This window comes from Gaeumannomyces tritici (assembly GCF_000145635.1).
Source record: "Gaeumannomyces tritici R3-111a-1 unplaced genomic scaffold supercont2.1, whole genome shotgun sequence".
In the NCBI taxonomy this organism is placed as follows: domain Eukaryota; kingdom Fungi; phylum Ascomycota; class Sordariomycetes; order Magnaporthales; family Magnaporthaceae; genus Gaeumannomyces; species Gaeumannomyces tritici.
Window position 1 is genome coordinate 180,898 of NW_008804545.1, and position 15,550 is coordinate 196,447.

Genomic DNA, 15,550 nt, shown 5'->3' on the forward strand with positions numbered 1-15,550 from the left:
AGGTGACTTTGCGATGGCGAGACCCGGTCTGAACTTCAAGCGCCCCAAGTGGCAACGAAGTACGTGCAGTAGTGTCACCCGATCGCTACGCTTTTTGCCGCTCACGCCAACCGGCGATGGGACGGACTGGCGTTTTGGGCTGGGAGACGAAAGCCGGGACCATTTCCAAAAACATTTCCAAAAGCATTTCCAAAAATATCATGTGCCCAACTAGAGGACATCCCACTGCCGGACAGAAAGGGGCCAAGCTTGCGCATGCTCGTGTTGGTCGTTTGGAGAGAGCCAATCACGGAGTCTGGCCATGATTGCTCAACAACAAACACAGAGGTGCAGAGTCGCTTGTCCGGGAGTGACAGTCGTCTCATCGGAGCATTGCGCCGCGCTATACCATACCATGACCAGCACTTGCTGCTGGCTGGCGCCAGAGGCTACCGTTGTCCGGCCAGGTACCTTGCTCTCGGCTGCGATCCTCTCAGGCTGCAGGATCTACTGCAAAGCCTCGTTCCATTCCTGTCCTGACGCAGGAAAAAAAACATGTGCACACGCAATAATAGCGCGCAGTAACAAAGTCTAACCGACCCAAGACAGGCAGCGATATGGGACAGCGCCCTGCCGGCCCTAGCAAGCCCGCGCCCGATGCTCCGCCTCTGCCTTCTCTGGCCGAGCCATTGCCGCCCTCTCCTCTTTCGTTCCAAACCGGCGAGATGAGAGGGGACGGCAAGGGACGCAGGCGTCGGCATCTTTGCCTATCACAGCTTCCCGCCGACCATCCGCCTCGGAATCGATGCAAGCAACGGGGATGAACCTCGCAGCAGCAGCGTTCGGTCCAGCAGCGACCTTGCCCTTGCCCTGCACGTCTGGATGTGTCGCAACTGGTAAGGGCATGAGCTAGACAGGGATGCGGCCTTGCTGGCCGGCGCCATCGCTGGCGAGGAGAGTGAGGGGGGCAGTGGCGATGCGCGCGTATGTGGATCGTGCATAGGAATTGATGTGGAACGAGTTCGTCTTGGTTTTTTTTTTTGTTCTCGAAATACTCCGTAACGGCGGTCAAGATGCAAGCTTTTGGCTAGGCCCCGCTTCGGCCCCGCGGGCGTTTCGTCGATTTTCCAATGGTTTGATGGCCAATGCAGCCAACCAAGCCCTCTCCGGAGCTTTGACCGCCTCAGGCGGACGGCAAAAGGAAAGAAGGGCCAGCGAAGAGGGCCAGGGTCGAGGAGGATCGGAAGATGGAACGAGCAGGCGAGCGGGTAAGGTAAGCCAGCGAGGCCAACAACAAACAGGGGCAGCCGGGAAATCCTCATGCTACGATGGCGTTTAGGCGTTTCCGAGACGAGCGGCTGGCTGAATAGGGCAAAACCCCGGCCGCCATCATGGGTCTGCGCAAACCTGGAAGCCTGGGAGCCACGAACCAAAACACTAGAGGCGACGGGAACGCGGTTGCATGGATCTAGACGGCCTTTTTAAATCGCGCCTCAGTCAAACAGCCAAGGAGACGGACACACGCTTTCCTTTTAAGCCTCTTATTCCCCTTTCAAGAAGACTGGGCCGCCAGCTAGCTTGGCCCAGGATTTCTGCTATCCCTTTTCAGCCTATCCCGCTCCTATCAGCTGAGCTTTCCCCTCCAGTTGCACGGACCTGGCAAAGGTGGGAGGTTCCAGCCATGTTTTGGCACGCAGCCACGGCATATTGAGGAGGGCTACGTGGGGAAACATCAGCTTGGGTGCTGCAACAAGCAAGCCGGGCAGGCAAGAGTGGGTTCAGAGGTGGGCGGGTGGGTAAGCTAGGACCAGCCGGCGAGCTAGCGCAGCTGGTTGGATGGTTGGCGTCCCACCACTGGACCCTCCAGGAGGAGTCTCGAGATTGAACCGAGCGCAACCACACTGGATGCCGGGCGTGGGATAGTCGGAGTATTCCTTATCCTACTGTGCAGGGACTTCTGCCGCCCTGTGCGTGCGTGCGTGCGTGCGTGCGTGCGTTCGTGCGTGCGTGCATTATGCTGCCACTGATGCGTCCCTGGCACGCTGGCACGCTGGTTGGGTTGTGCGTTTGCGCAGTTTCGCCCCCCGGCAGTGAGGGTTGGAGAGAACGTCAGCCGACCCGGGGCGAGTGTTTGGGCGAAGCTGCACCTAGGGACCTTAACTGCGTCTGTTCGTCTGATTCTGATGTGTTTGATGGATGCATCCAAAGTGAGACAAGCTGAAGATCAACAAACACGCGGGTCGCACAGGCAATTGACTACATTGTCAGAAATCAGACATGAGCAAAAGATGAACAAAACATAACGCCCAACAAGCACATGGCAAACGGCTTTGCCGCCGGGCCATCCGTCACGGCGCGGGGTGGGCTGGATGGAGTCAATGGATTGACTTTGATTGTGCCGTTGCGTTGCCGACCCTCCCTTAGACTCAGGTAGGGATGCCGGCTTGCAATATTGGCATTGTGAAGACGCAACCGCACAGCGAGCAGCAGGGTCTCTGCTGACGCTCCCACACAGGTGGCCCCGGCCATATCATATCAAGCCGCCCACGACGTGGCACAACATTGATTCAAGTCCGTAACCGGTATTGATGTGTCCCCAGACGGCGCAGCCAGTGAGAAAAGCCGTCCGGCCGTGGTGTCCTGTGGTCCAGAGTGGCGAAGCAAAACTGCTTGCTGTCGACGCACGGCAATGGAGCCGGTGGGGAGAGTCCCCGGGGAAGTGCTCGCCGTGAAAGGCGCTGGGCGCTAGGTGGCTAGGTGACCAGACAACGACGCCTCTGCACATTAAGGGTTCATTGATGGAGTCTCTCTACTCGCCCTTGGCACTGCAAATCCCTAGGAACCCATGGTTGATGGTCGAGCCGTGGAGGGGTTTCGCTCCGTCGTCGTCAGTTTTGGCGTCACTCCCAGAGCAGATCTTATACGCCATCCGTGCCCTGACCAGGGTCCTCGGCGTTTAGCCCCAGACCACCAGCCTCCAGTCGCTGGTCTCCAGCCCCTCGAGGGCTCGGCTCAACAATTGAGTCGAGCCGACAACCCAGCAGCTCAAGAGGCCACAGGCGACCTCGGAAATTTGGTCCATCAGTCCATCAGACAGTCTCCCAGCCCCGGCGCCGCAACAATGCCTCTCTCGCCAGGCTCTTCCCGGCGATCTGGCCAGGCATGCTACCGCGGTTAACGCTGGCGACGGGTGCCACTTTGTAGGCGTGCCCACCAAAACCTCGTCCCGTCCGTCAATTAATCGTGGCCCTGGAGGCCTTTTTGGCCCGGGCAGGAAAGGGGGGAGCCAGCGGGGTGGCTGACATGTATCCGGGACAGTGCGAGCTCCCAGGCCAAGCCTGTGGCCACTTGACAACATGCGTTTTTTAGCCGGAGGCCCTGATTGGCCAGCGGGCCCCCCCGCCGCCGGTTGTGCTCCATGGTCTTGCAGGCTGGCGGCGGCGCTGATTGGGCGGGTGTAGCTGCAGCACGTTGTGCCGGGGGCTGGCGAGCCAGCAGATGCGTGCTCACCGCTTCTTCCTCGGAGCACGCCTACGAGGGCGGGACCGCTGCGTCCCATGGGGACAAACGTCTTGTCCCGCGGCCCTCGCCCACTCCTCCCCTCCTTTGGTCCTCGTCCTCCACGCCGTCCGTCGCCGTGCCGGACTGTGTGTGTGTGTGTGTGCCAGCCAGCCAGTGTGCGCCAGTGCTTCCACGACGGGGCGCTCACTAACCGATTTCTGAAGCCCCTTGGCCTCGACCTCCTCTTTTCCCCCAACATCAGTCCTGACCCTCGCCCAAACCTGCCCCTGATCTCGCTCGAGATCCCGACAGAAAGAGCGGTGTCCAGGTCCATTCCGATACAATACTATCAAACTCCTCGACCCGCGAGAAAAGCCTGGTCCCCCCGTTCAGAATGTCCTTCGACTTCAGCACCGCCGCCGGAGGAGAGGTCGTCTTGTTAGAACAGCTCGCCTACGACCCTCGCGACAACTACCAGCAGTACACGACCTCCGCGGCCGCCTCCTCCGCCCTCACGACCGCGTCGCCCATCACAATGTCGCCCGTGTCACAGTCAAATCGCCAGAGCCCTGGCGTCTCATGGCAGGTCTCGTTTGACATGACAGCCCCGGTGGCCGCCGTCGCCGGCACCCACTCGCCCACCTCACAGAGCCACTCGGTCTCGTCGCCCGAGGACTCGCCACAGGCGCCCTCGCCGGGCCACCACAGCTCCGCCGCCTCAAGTCCGCTGCAGCACCAGCTCTCGCCGTACCAGACCGCCGCCCACCCGCTCCTGACTGACTGGGCCCTCCAGCAGCAACAGCAGCAGCAACAAGTCCAGTCGCAGCAGACCCAGGTTCCCCAGGACCTGCAGCTGTACCAGGACAACACGGCGGCCGCCATGATGAGCTTCAACCCGTTCGTGCAGACCAACTTCCCTCATGCGATCGAGTACCTGCCCGCCACCACCACGGCGACCCTCGACACGGCCATCCAGCTGGAGCCGACGTTCAACAGCATATCGCCCGTCGACGATAGCGCCCAGCAGCAGGCCATGCAGTGGAGTCTGGGCATGGCCAACTGGCAGGACTTTGGCGCGACTGCCTTGACATACGCGCAGGCCGACGGCCTGCCCCGCGTGGGCAGCCTGGGCAGCCACTCGCCCACGAACTCGTACCTCGAGGTTCTCTCGCTTGGGTCGGGCAGCGACAATGGCTGGGCCACCGTGGACTTCCCAGCCTACGAGACCGCCGCGGCTTTCCAGCAGCAGGTGCAGAGCACGGCCATCTTCAACCCCGGCCAGACCCTGCACTTGAGGACCAACTCGGATTCGTCCAACTCGGATGGCGGCAACTCTCTCGATTTTGGAAACAGCTCGCTCGAGTTTGGTAGCTACGAGGAGGTCAACTTCCCGTACTCACCCTTTTCGCCCGAGTCGGACACTCTGGACACGACGGCTGCCCATCGCGGCTGCTTCCATGGCGATGGCCACCAGCACCAGCACCAGCACCAGCACCAGCACCATCACCACCACCAAACTGCGCCTACCGAGATCATCAGCCCCGCGGCCGCCGTGGGCCCCATGCCCATCAAGGCTGCCGCGCCGGCAAGTAGGCCCGCCCAGGCCAGCGGCTCCGGTGCCGGTGCCAGCTCCTCGTCGGCCTCGCCTCCTGCGCGCCGCACCTCGGGCCCTCGCAAGAGCCCCATCGCCAAGCCGACCAAGTCCGTCATTCGCCGGACCTCGACCGGCAAGGAGGTCGCCACGGGTGAGAAGAAGGTTGGCCGCCGTAAGGGTCCCCTCCGTCCCGACCAGAGGAAGCAGGCCAGCGAGATCAGGAAGCTCCGCGCCTGCCTCCGCTGCAAGTTCCTCAAGAAGACTTGCGACAAGGGCGAGCCGTGCGCTGGCTGCAAGCCCTCGCACGCCCGCCTTTGGCAGGTGCCGTGCACGCGCATCGACATCAAGGACGTCAACTACTTCATGAAGGACTGGAAGGCCGACTACGAGCGCCACCTCGACCGTGGCGTCTCGGTCTACAACGTCAAGGGCTTCTCGCAGAAGGAGACGCTCATGTGGATCACTCACGGCTACGGCTACTGCCTGCCCGTCATGGTCCGCGAGGTCTTCGTGGCCGACGACAGCTGCTTCCATGTCGACTGGGTCGAGTCTCACCTGACTGACCAGGAGCCCATCGACTTCGAGATCCGCACCGAGCGCCTCGACGTCGGCCAGGAGGGCATCCGCATCGACGCGCTCGACGAGTACCTCGACAAGCACATCGACCAGTCGTGGGAGAGCTTTGTTGACGACCACTTTGACGGCACTCCCTTTATCAGCGAGATCCTCAAAACCGCTCACCGCTTTTACGTCAAGGAGAAGTCGCCCGTGATCCGCAAGGCCCTCAAGCTGGTGCTGGCCTACAACCTGACGCTGCACATCACCCTCGTCGAGCAGCAGGGCTCCGAGAACATGGCCGAGGGCCAGATCGACGACGAGGACTCCAAGTACTTTGGCAAGGTCGTCGCTCCCGTCATGATCAACTTCCAGATCAAGTGTGCCATGGCCGACATGTGGCGTGAGCTTCAGAAGGACATCCTCGAGGAGCTCTCGGCGCTGTACTCGAGCGTCTACAGCGGCGACCGCCTCAAGAACTGGCCCACCATCTTCATGCTGGCCGCCATCCTCCTGTGCGTCTGGGAGGAGATGCAGTTCGACTGCCACTACCGCATCCCCGACCCCATCGCCGTCGACAAGTTCTGCAACGACATGGAGTCGATGCCCGTCGGTGTCATTGTTGGTCTCTTCCACGCCATCTCGCAGAAGCTCCCTGCCTTTACCGACTGGGACACGCGCCGTCACGGCCAGCTCCTGAACAACAACCCGGCCGTCTGCGAGGCCATGACCGAAGTGCGCCAACACGTTATCAAGCACGGTAAGAATAACCCCCCGACTCCTGGGCCCATTTTGTCTCCTGCCCTGATCCGACCGCTGATATGTACTACAGAGGCCTACCTGCGGACCCGCCAGGACGCCAAGTTTGACCGCTACGACTTTGACTCGCTATCCAACAAGTTCCTGTCAAAGCTGGTCATCCGCGCCAACTAAGACTCATCTCCCAACCCCGACGACTTCGCTAATGCGGGAAACGCCAATGCGGACGTCTGCGGTTTGGCCTTGATCGGCCCGATATCAGTGTTGTCTTCGATTCTTCAAGGCAAGGACCTGCTTCATGAGCAAGTCTCTCTTTTTTTTTATGAACACTTGTTTCCTTTGTCGACCTTTCCTTTGTCACATGTCTTGGTCCATTCAGCGACGGCGTTCCTCCCTCCACTTCGACCTCGATATCTTTTAACTGCCCACGATTTCGACGCACTCACTCACGGCTGGTCCCCGGAACCAAACGAAGCATCGCGACGACACGCTAAAAAAAAACGATACTTATGACGGCCTCGCGCCCGGAGCACTTCACGACCTCACTCTTTGCTTTATCGTCCACAAGTTTGATGATCCTATTTCTCATATGAATTGTATGACTGGGTTTGGATATCTGCTCTTCTTTTCCTCACTGCGTTTTTTTCCATCTAGTTTGATCATGTTTCCGTTTTGCTTTCTTTTTCCTTTGTCGCTCGCTTTGCCCCTAGGGCGCAACCTACCTGATGACACCGGTGCCGCAAGAGGACACGGACTTCCGGGATGACGGTTTAGTATGGTTTATTTTTGCCCCTTTGCCTACGTTTTTTCGTATTCACGAGACACTGCAAGTTAAGCGGAATAAGGACAGAAAGCATATAGATATATGCGAGCATTGGATCTGGCGTTTTGATGATGACCCTGACGATACGGTCTTGTCATGACAAAGCACGAGAGGATACTGCGGTGTTTTACTGTTTCCTGTGTACTGCCCCTCCAGACGGCAGCAGGTTACCTTGGCGGTCTTTTTTATTTCTTTGGTTGCATCTTGGATATTAAAAAGGACGGGCGTCTCTCTGATCACTCGGAGGAGCCAGATCCGGCCGCCCATTTTCTTGAGCACTAGAGAGACAAGACAAAAGAAAAGATCGTTGCCTAGCACAAATCCAAGGTTGATTTTTTTTTTTTTCGCTTCCTCCTTTTTGAGCTGATGTCAAACCCTTTCCATGTGCATCTCCATGTGGTGCGGCCTTCACCGCACGTTCCAGACACAACATGGGAGCAGTAGTAGTAGCAGCAGTGTGACAAGCCATCCCATCACGCCCTACTCACCCACCAAGACGTTGAGATTTTTTTTAACCAAAATGAGAGAGAGTGACGAGTTTTTGACAAACGCCCACTTGCAATGTCTGTTCCCCTGTCAGCAGCATCCAGCGACGGGGCGCACTGTCGCGACCGCCAACGAGCATCGACGGATGGGGCGGGTGGTGGTCAGAAAAGCGCACTCCCTCCCACCCACTTTTTCTAGCGGTGTGTATCCCTCTCTCCCCCCGGTCTGGCATGGTTTGCCCCCTCCCCTTTTCGCGTCGCATTGCATCGAGGCGGTGATGTCGTGTCAAAACGGGGGGACTGCCCGCACTTGTCTTTCTGGCCAGACGGCACCCTGCCTACCTCCCATCTGCAGTGACCTGGGTCCCCCCGGGGCGAGACATTCGATGATGGGCGGGACAGTTGCGGTGTCTTGCGGACCGGGAAGTTTTTTTTTTTTTTTAATCGACTTATGATTATTATTTGTTTTCTAGTAGCTCATCGCCGCAGTTGCGGTCTGCCTTTGTCTACCCTGCTATCGGGTGGAAGCAGGCAGGCTACGGGAACTGGTATCGACGGGCGGCGTGATTACTCTGCCCGCCACACACACACACACACACATATATATATATATATATACCCTCCTCGATGGTTAGGTCGAGTTAGGCTCTCGGCGGTTCGGCGTCTGGTTGAGGGAGAGGGAAAGGGAGTTGAGGCCCGGAGGAATTGGTCGTTGTGTTGTTGCCTTCCCTGCTTGCCAGCCCGCCATCACACCCACCCACTAGGGGGCATGTGCTGGATGACGTCGTCAGCTGCCCCCGACCCAGGGCTGCCCCGGTTAACCTGTTTGTGTTTATCGTGGGACTTCCGCCGGTCTCGCAACCTGTGTTCAGAGTTGAGCTGATATGATAGTAGTTGAACCCGAATGCACAAACAGCATGAACAGCGTATCCGGCTCTGGAAAGGCTCGTCGTAAAGTCCAAATAAGAATCTGCACGTCTAATAATAAGGGTTGGGAATCCATTGCCACCCCTCTTCATTATCCTCTTTCTCATCATTTCAAGGAATACAGACTTTTGTTTGGGGGCGCGGTTCGGTAGCAAAGTCGAACGTATCTCTACAATGGCCCAGGGCTCTCGTAGTTCATTATCCTCATGGTAGAAGATTCTAGTGATGGTAAACATGTCCTGATGCGAGGCAAGAAGGCCTCGACCTCCGTGGCTCAGTGGCCAAACAGGAACGCTGATTGGAGTCGTCGTTGCTTAACCTGTTTCCGTACCATTTTCTGTTGCTTCCCCATCCTCTACTTACTGTTGCTCTCCCTGACTGACCTGCTCCCATCTTCCGTATTCTTTTTGCTGTCCAGTTATTCGAGTCCATGGGTTGATTTGGGGCGTGGCAGCTCAGGCAGGATCCGAGGCAGAGTCCACACTTGGCAGGCAAAGTGCTCACTGTGGAGCGATTGACAGGGGTAAGTTGGGGCGCGCGGCGGGGGAATTTGGTCATTATGCGGAGTTGCCAGCCGCAGAGGCCAGGGCAACCTGGCTCATCGACGTCGACGGCGCTGAGCTTGGGAGGCGCTTCTCGTGAGCCTCGCTTGGAAGCGCTCTCTTCTCTCTCTTGGGAAATCATCATTCTTTTTTACGAGGGGGTTCTCCATAGGTTCTGTATCCTTTATGGCTGATCGATTTTGTCGGAACAGACTGACCGTTTCCCAAGCTCGGTCGCCAAGCTTCCCACGTTCCGACTTCAGCGTGGTGAGGTCTGCGTGAGCCGAAGCGTCTCGTCCTGGCCAAAGGAGCCATTCTGAGAGCGTCTCGAAGATATTCAGCATGGACGTGACGAGTTAACAATACAAAGAAGTAAACAAATATGCAATCAAGGCTGTTGCCCTCAGCTGAGGCAGATCTGGACTGGAATCATGGTGGCCGCTCTCCGCTGTTTCCTGGTTGGGCACTCCTCGTCCCAACCTGTGGCTGGGGGTCACCAGGCAGAGCTGGGGTGGGGCCGCCCATGTGGGCTGGCGCTTGATCCACGCGGCCGTGGGTGTATCGAGTACACATTGTGACGGTCAGAAACGCAGGCAGCAAAAGTCCTGGCGACTTCCTTATCTGCTTGGCCTGCAGGGTTGCTAGCCGGTTCTGGAACGCGCTTGCTATCGCTGATGAATCACCCATTCAATGGTCCGAGACGGCAGGGTCACGCCGCAGCGCTGGGCGTTGCCTCTTTCCTCGCACGCACTCACAGCCACGCCGGGCGGCCAGGCTCCCTTGCCCCTCTATTGGATCCCCCTCGCCCGCCTGTTGGCCTTCCACGTCCTTCCACTCCCAGTCAGCTCCCGTATTTAAACCTGCCACGACTCCTCCCGACCGCTCCCCGACTTCTTCCACTCTCACCCTCCCACGATACCCCGACTGCCATCTGCATCTGCTTTTGGTACGCCATCTGACCAACTGCGTTGGTCGCATCTTCCTTCACCTCCTACACCATCAATTACTGCCATCAACAACCCAACCACCGTCATCATGCAGATCTTCGTCAAGACTCGTAAGTCCGCTCGCCACTCGCACTCGACCATCTAGTCTTTGAGCGACACAGTTTACTGACAGTACGTCTCTTGCACCACAGTGACGGGCAAGACCATCACCCTCGAGGTGGAGTCTTCCGACACCATCGACAACGTGAAGTCGAAGATCCAGGACAAGGAGGGAATCCCGCCCGACCAGCAGCGTCTCATCTTTGCTGGAAAGCAACTTGAAGACGGCCGGACCCTCTCGGACTACAACATCCAAAAAGAGTCGACGCTGCACCTCGTCCTCCGCCTCCGTGGCGGTATGCAGATCTTCGTCAAGACCCTCACGGGCAAGACGATCACCTTGGAGGTCGAGTCCTCCGACACCATCGACAATGTCAAGTCGAAGATTCAGGATAAGGAGGGCATTCCGCCCGACCAGCAGCGCCTGATCTTCGCTGGAAAGCAGCTCGAGGACGGTCGGACTCTTTCCGACTACAACATCCAAAAAGAGTCGACGCTGCACCTCGTCCTCCGCCTCCGCGGTGGCATGCAGATCTTCGTCAAGACACTCACCGGCAAAACCATCACGCTGGAAGTCGAGTCTTCCGACACGATCGACAACGTCAAGAGCAAGATTCAGGACAAGGAGGGCATTCCCCCGGACCAGCAGCGCTTGATCTTTGCGGGCAAGCAGCTGGAGGATGGCCGCACCCTGTCAGATTACAACATCCAGAAGGAGAGCACCCTCCACCTGGTGCTTCGTCTGCGCGGTGGCATGCAGATTTTCGTGAAGACCTTGACCGGAAAAACCATCACGCTCGAAGTTGAATCGTCGGACACGATTGATAACGTGAAGAGCAAGATCCAGGACAAGGAGGGTATCCCTCCGGACCAGCAGCGCCTGATTTTCGCGGGCAAGCAGCTGGAGGATGGCCGCACACTGTCGGACTACAACATCCAGAAGGAGTCGACTCTCCACCTGGTGCTGCGCCTCCGTGGTGGCCAGTGAGGTGGCAGAGCTCGAATCGATACGTGAACTGGAATGACATATGGATCGGCGTTTTACGGGTTTGGTCAGTAATGAACAGGATGGCCGGGTGTTTGGAACTCGTCGGATCTCCATAGTTCTGCCGTCTCGGACATCACGGGGCGTGGAAGCCATCACAATAGACTCTGAGTGCAGTCTGCTCTTATCTTTACCATGCGCATGTGAACATCCCAGGAGCGCCGTGAAGCCTCTAAATATTTTTTTTAGAGGTCTTGAGTAGTGTGAATACAATCGGTCAGCGCCTCATCTTTGTTTGTCGTTTGCCGATTTTGGCGATATCGGAAACCTTGACACGGCTGACATCACTGCCACGATGCATGTGGAGCCTGGGCGGAGTGCAAACATGTAGTACGGTGGGGTTAAGCAGCTCGTTCTTCTTTCATTATCTGCATGCTTTTTTCACGACCCCTCCCTCCCACCTGCCTTCTCCTTTTGGTGTGCAACGTCGCTATTCCCGTTGGCAGCATCATGCCGGATCGGATGGCCTGTACGATCGGTCCCCAAGTCGAGGAGCTGTCTCCAGCACGTGGGGAAACTGCTCCTTCTTCGCTGTCTTGGGGGCCACGAACAGCGCCGCTAATTTTGCCCCAACCCGATTGATGTTGAGCGGGCCCCAAGACGAAGGCTCTCAGGTCCTTGTCCGTTGACTCTTACCAAACGAACGGCCGACACGAAAACTAAGCTGCTCATAGCGACACAAGGGCTATGACTTCGTATCACTACCATCTCAAGTTTGAGCTCTACTCATCCCCAAATCCTGAAGCTTTCTCGCCACCCGGAGGTATAGGCGACGCCAACGACACCATCTGGATCCCTGCCGACGGTGACGCCCTCTTTGGCAACCTCCCTTCCCATCCCCGCAGTAGAGCGATCGCGAAACCGGCCGCGCCGGCGGACTGTGGCGGAGTCGGGCCTCAGCAGCACGCGCAAAGATTCGTCGTCGAAGACTACATCCCGCCAGAGGATCGGCATCACATTGGCTCGACTCAGCAGGCGGCGGCGCTGTCAGGTTCACGGGTGGTTGATTGCGGAACATCGCGGCCGACCGCGCCGTCGAACCTGTCGTCCTCTGGAGACACACATCACACCGCGGACACGGCAGATCGGCAGCGACGGCCGCTGCAGTGGCGGGCCAGATCTCAAAGCTTCCCTCCCCCGAGGTTCGACGCTGGCCTCGGGCCTAAGACGGCGGCTCGGGACTGGCGCTTCGGCAGGTTGAATATCGAGAGTTTTGATATGGCTGGGGACCCGGCGCGCGGAAGTGGCGCAGGGGCAACTCAGGTCGCTTCCTCGCCTGGAGGCGGCGACGGGGAGGGGTCGCTGATCACTCCGGCAGCGTCGCTCGGACCAACCCTTGGAGGCGCTGGACAGGCGACCAGAGCGCGTTTCACGCCACTCGAGACCAAGAACACGGCGGTGGGCTGGGGCATCGTGCACCTTTACAGGGAGGGCGGCGGTGGGGGCGCGGATGGCGCGCTCACCACAGGCGAAGATGGCAAGTCCAAAGGCACAGGCACAGGAGACGACGAGGGAACGATCCTGTGCGTCCCTGCGGTGCCAAGCTATCTATCTCCGAGCGACTTCGTCGGGTTCGTTGGCGAAACGTGGCGTGGCGATGTGAGCCACTATCGCATGGTTATGACGAGCCGGACGAACCGCTATATGGTTCTCATGAAGTTCAGAGACCCTGAGCGGGCCAGGGAGTGGCGTACCGAGTTTGATGGGAAGGTCTTCAACAGTCTCGAGGTATGTCTTCAGGATCCACATTCTGTCCCAGCCGAAGCACTCGATGCTGAGAGGGTCTTGAAACTGATGCCCAGGGACTATGCACCCATCTAGGCGGAGATCTGCCATGTCACGTTTATCAAATCGATCACTGTCGAGACACCGAGAAAACAGCCGCTAGCCCGCTTTCAGGACCCATCGGGCTCCGTCTCGAACTCGCTACGGCCCTTCCCACCACCGACCGCCGATCTTGTCGAGCTGCCGACCTGCCCTGTCTGCCTTGAGCGCATGGATGACACAACAGGCCTCATGACCATACTCTGCCAGCACGTGTTTCACTGCACCTGTTTGCAAACGTGGAAAGGGTCTGGGTGTCCCGTCTGCCGGGCCACGAACCCTTCTCTGCTCGGATCTGCCGGCAGCACGACCGACACGGGACCATCCCAGTCCTCGTCCTCAGCAACGGCGACCGACAGGAGCAGCGGCGGCCAGTACCCGGAGCCTTTCGGCGCGGGCGTTTCCAACCTTTGTCGTGTATGCGACGAGGCTGAGGACCTGTGGATCTGCCTCATCTGCGGTAACGTGGGGTGCGGCCGGTACAGGGGTGGACACGCCAAGGACCATTGGAAAGAGACGGCACATTCTTTCAGCCTTGAGCTGGAAACGCAGCACGTCTGGGACTACGCGGGGGACATGTGGGTGCACCGACTCATACGTGAGAAGGGAGAGGGCAAGGTAGTGGAGCTACCGGCGGGGTCGGTGGGCGTGACCCCGGGAACCAGAAACAACCATGGCAACGCGGCACAGCAGAGGGGCAAGGGTAACGAAGGGGGATGGGACGAGAGGGGAGGTCCGGAGGGACAGAATCAGGGCTACGACGATGACGTAGTACCTCGAGCCAAACTCGACCGGATCGGGCTCGAGTATACGCATCTTCTAACAAGCCAGCTCGAGTCTCAGCGCGTCTACTTTGAGGAGCTCGTCAGCAAGGCGGCTGACAAGGCAGCCAAAGCGGGGGCAGCAGCCGAGGCGGCAGGCAGCGCCGCCTCGGACGCCCTGCGGCAACTCTCCGAGGTACGGGCGGCGCATGCGGCGCTGAAACGCGAGGTCATACCCTCCCTCGAGCGAGACGTAGAGCGCGAGCGGCGGCGGGCGGACAAGGCGTCGGAGCTGGCGCGGTCGCTCGGCCGGACACTACAGGAGGAGAAGAAGGTTGGGGAGGGGCTGATGGAGCGGATAGGGCACGTCAATGGCGAGCTCGAGGGGCTCAGGCGCGAGGTGGAGCAGCTTAAGGTCGATAAGACAGAGCTCGAGGAAATGAACCGCGACCTGACCATGTTCATCTCGGGGCAGGAGAAGCTGAGGGAGCTCGAGAACGAGGGCAAAGTTGAGGCTGGCGAGCTGGAAGCGGGCTCGGCGAGCGTACCGGCGACGGCCGAGGAGAGGCGGAAGGGGAAGGGCAAGGGGCGGGCCAAGAGGTGACGTATAAGTGGCGGGGGGTGGCAATTCCCGGGAGCGTAGAGCTCGGCGATACGAGCGCAGGGGTGTATTTGACAAGCGGAGACGGAAGCTGTGAAGACATGCAACCTCGGGAGCACGGGCATGTTGTTATCTCCAGTACAGTTGACTTTGTCGACTCGGCTGCGGAGATGTGGATATCAAAGGCAAAGATATCAGAGCGCCAGGACCCGACGTGGTGACGTCCAATGACGTGGAGCAATTGATAAACAAACCCTCAACGACCCAGCAGGCCCTGGCAGCCGATAAGCCCTGCTCCCCGAGCCGCATGCCCGTGCAGGCTTGATTCCTGAGGTGGGAGGGAGGGGCTCGCACAACGGGAAGCCCATCCTCGTTCTCGTCTTCTCCCAACATTTCCCGACTCGTCTTGCGGACCAGGAGAAAAAAGTGTTGAGGCGCCGCCGCCGCCGCCGCCGCCGCCCAGCCCTCCCCCCCTCCCACTAGCCCAGAACGTGTCTCTGGGACCGGTCAGGTAAAGTCGATGCATGACGCATGAGGAGGGCAAAACGGCCACTCTGCTAGTGGGCGGGCTAGCGCCTGTCCTTGTGCTACAGTAGTCGGGCTCTGGGGGACAGTCTGGGGTAGGAGGTAGGGCCAGCAGAAGTTTTGATTTTGCTGGATAAGACAAAGAAAGTTGTGGCTTCTGTGAGCAATCGACCCAGCTGTGAAGCATATACGGGCTACAGGTCTTGAATTAGGAGCGTACCGGCCCCTTAATCCAACTACGACCCCTTATCTCTCTGCAGGTTCACTTAGCGCATGTAACACCACTGTCCCTGAGAGGTAATGGCGGACAAAAACAAGAGAGTGGTAGGCGGCATGAAGCAGCCAACCAGCAAACTAACAAACCAGCCAAGCAAATCCCAAGCCCCCCAGCCCAGCTGGGCCAAGCACAGACCCAACGTCTTCAGAGCGGGCGGCCACGAGGCAGCCAGTCAGTCTCAGGCTGCATGCTGGGACGGCATTGGTCGGCGCGAGGGGAGCCATAGTGTCATGGGTCGGCCGACCCAAAGCACTTTTTTTCGCTTGTACGGGCGCTGTGTAAGAGGGCGAGGAATAAAAGGACGTG

The 15,550-nt window shown here is 58.8% G+C and overlaps 7 protein-coding genes across 7 annotated transcripts; 4 read left to right on the forward strand and 3 right to left on the reverse strand.

Moving 5' to 3' along the window:
• Nucleotides 1–618: 618 nt before the first annotated feature.
• GGTG_00056 (hypothetical protein) lies at nt 619–885 on the reverse strand (the record flags this gene model as incomplete). Its single annotated transcript, XM_009217795.1, has 1 exon — nt 619–885. One exon carries the CDS (start codon nt 883–885, stop codon nt 619–621), a length of 267 nt encoding a protein of 88 aa, XP_009216059.1.
• Nucleotides 886–2,227: 1,342 nt separating this feature from the next.
• Nucleotides 2,228–2,630, reverse strand: GGTG_00057 (hypothetical protein). The gene has a single exon (XM_009217796.1). The coding sequence runs from the start codon at nt 2,506–2,508 to the stop codon at nt 2,251–2,253; it is 258 nt and encodes an 85-aa protein (XP_009216060.1). The 5' UTR covers nt 2,509–2,630; the 3' UTR covers nt 2,228–2,250.
• On the forward strand, nt 2,598–3,209 carry GGTG_00058 (hypothetical protein). Its single transcript, XM_009217797.1, has one exon. The coding sequence runs from the start codon at nt 2,825–2,827 to the stop codon at nt 3,155–3,157; it is 333 nt and encodes a 110-aa protein (XP_009216061.1). The 5' UTR covers nt 2,598–2,824; the 3' UTR covers nt 3,158–3,209.
• A 387-nt stretch (nt 3,210–3,596) lies between these two features.
• GGTG_00059 (C6 finger domain-containing protein) lies at nt 3,597–7,585 on the forward strand. The gene is made up of 2 exons (XM_009217798.1): nt 3,597–6,389; nt 6,462–7,585. The coding sequence occupies exons 1-2, from the start codon at nt 3,875–3,877 to the stop codon at nt 6,560–6,562; spliced, it is 2,616 nt and encodes an 871-aa protein (XP_009216062.1). The 5' UTR covers nt 3,597–3,874; the 3' UTR covers nt 6,563–7,585.
• Nucleotides 7,586–8,165: 580 nt separating this feature from the next.
• Nucleotides 8,166–9,310, reverse strand: GGTG_00060 (hypothetical protein; the record flags this gene model as incomplete). Its single annotated transcript, XM_009217799.1, has 4 exons — nt 8,166–8,210; nt 8,288–8,360; nt 8,987–9,033; nt 9,128–9,310. 4 exons carry the CDS (start codon nt 9,308–9,310, stop codon nt 8,166–8,168), a joined length of 348 nt encoding a protein of 115 aa, XP_009216063.1.
• An 890-nt stretch (nt 9,311–10,200) lies between these two features.
• On the forward strand, nt 10,201–11,413 carry GGTG_00061 (polyubiquitin; the record flags this gene model as incomplete). The annotated part of the gene is made up of 2 exons (XM_009217800.1): nt 10,201–10,222; nt 10,304–11,413. The coding sequence occupies 2 exons, from the start codon at nt 10,201–10,203 to the stop codon at nt 11,197–11,199; spliced, it is 918 nt and encodes a 305-aa protein (XP_009216064.1). The 3' UTR covers nt 11,200–11,413.
• Nucleotides 11,414–11,943: 530 nt separating this feature from the next.
• On the forward strand, nt 11,944–14,445 carry GGTG_00062 (RING finger protein; the record flags this gene model as incomplete). The annotated part of the gene is made up of 2 exons (XM_009217801.1): nt 11,944–12,984; nt 13,078–14,445. The coding sequence occupies 2 exons, from the start codon at nt 11,944–11,946 to the stop codon at nt 14,443–14,445; spliced, it is 2,409 nt and encodes an 802-aa protein (XP_009216065.1).
• Nucleotides 14,446–15,550: the final 1,105 nt, after the last annotated feature.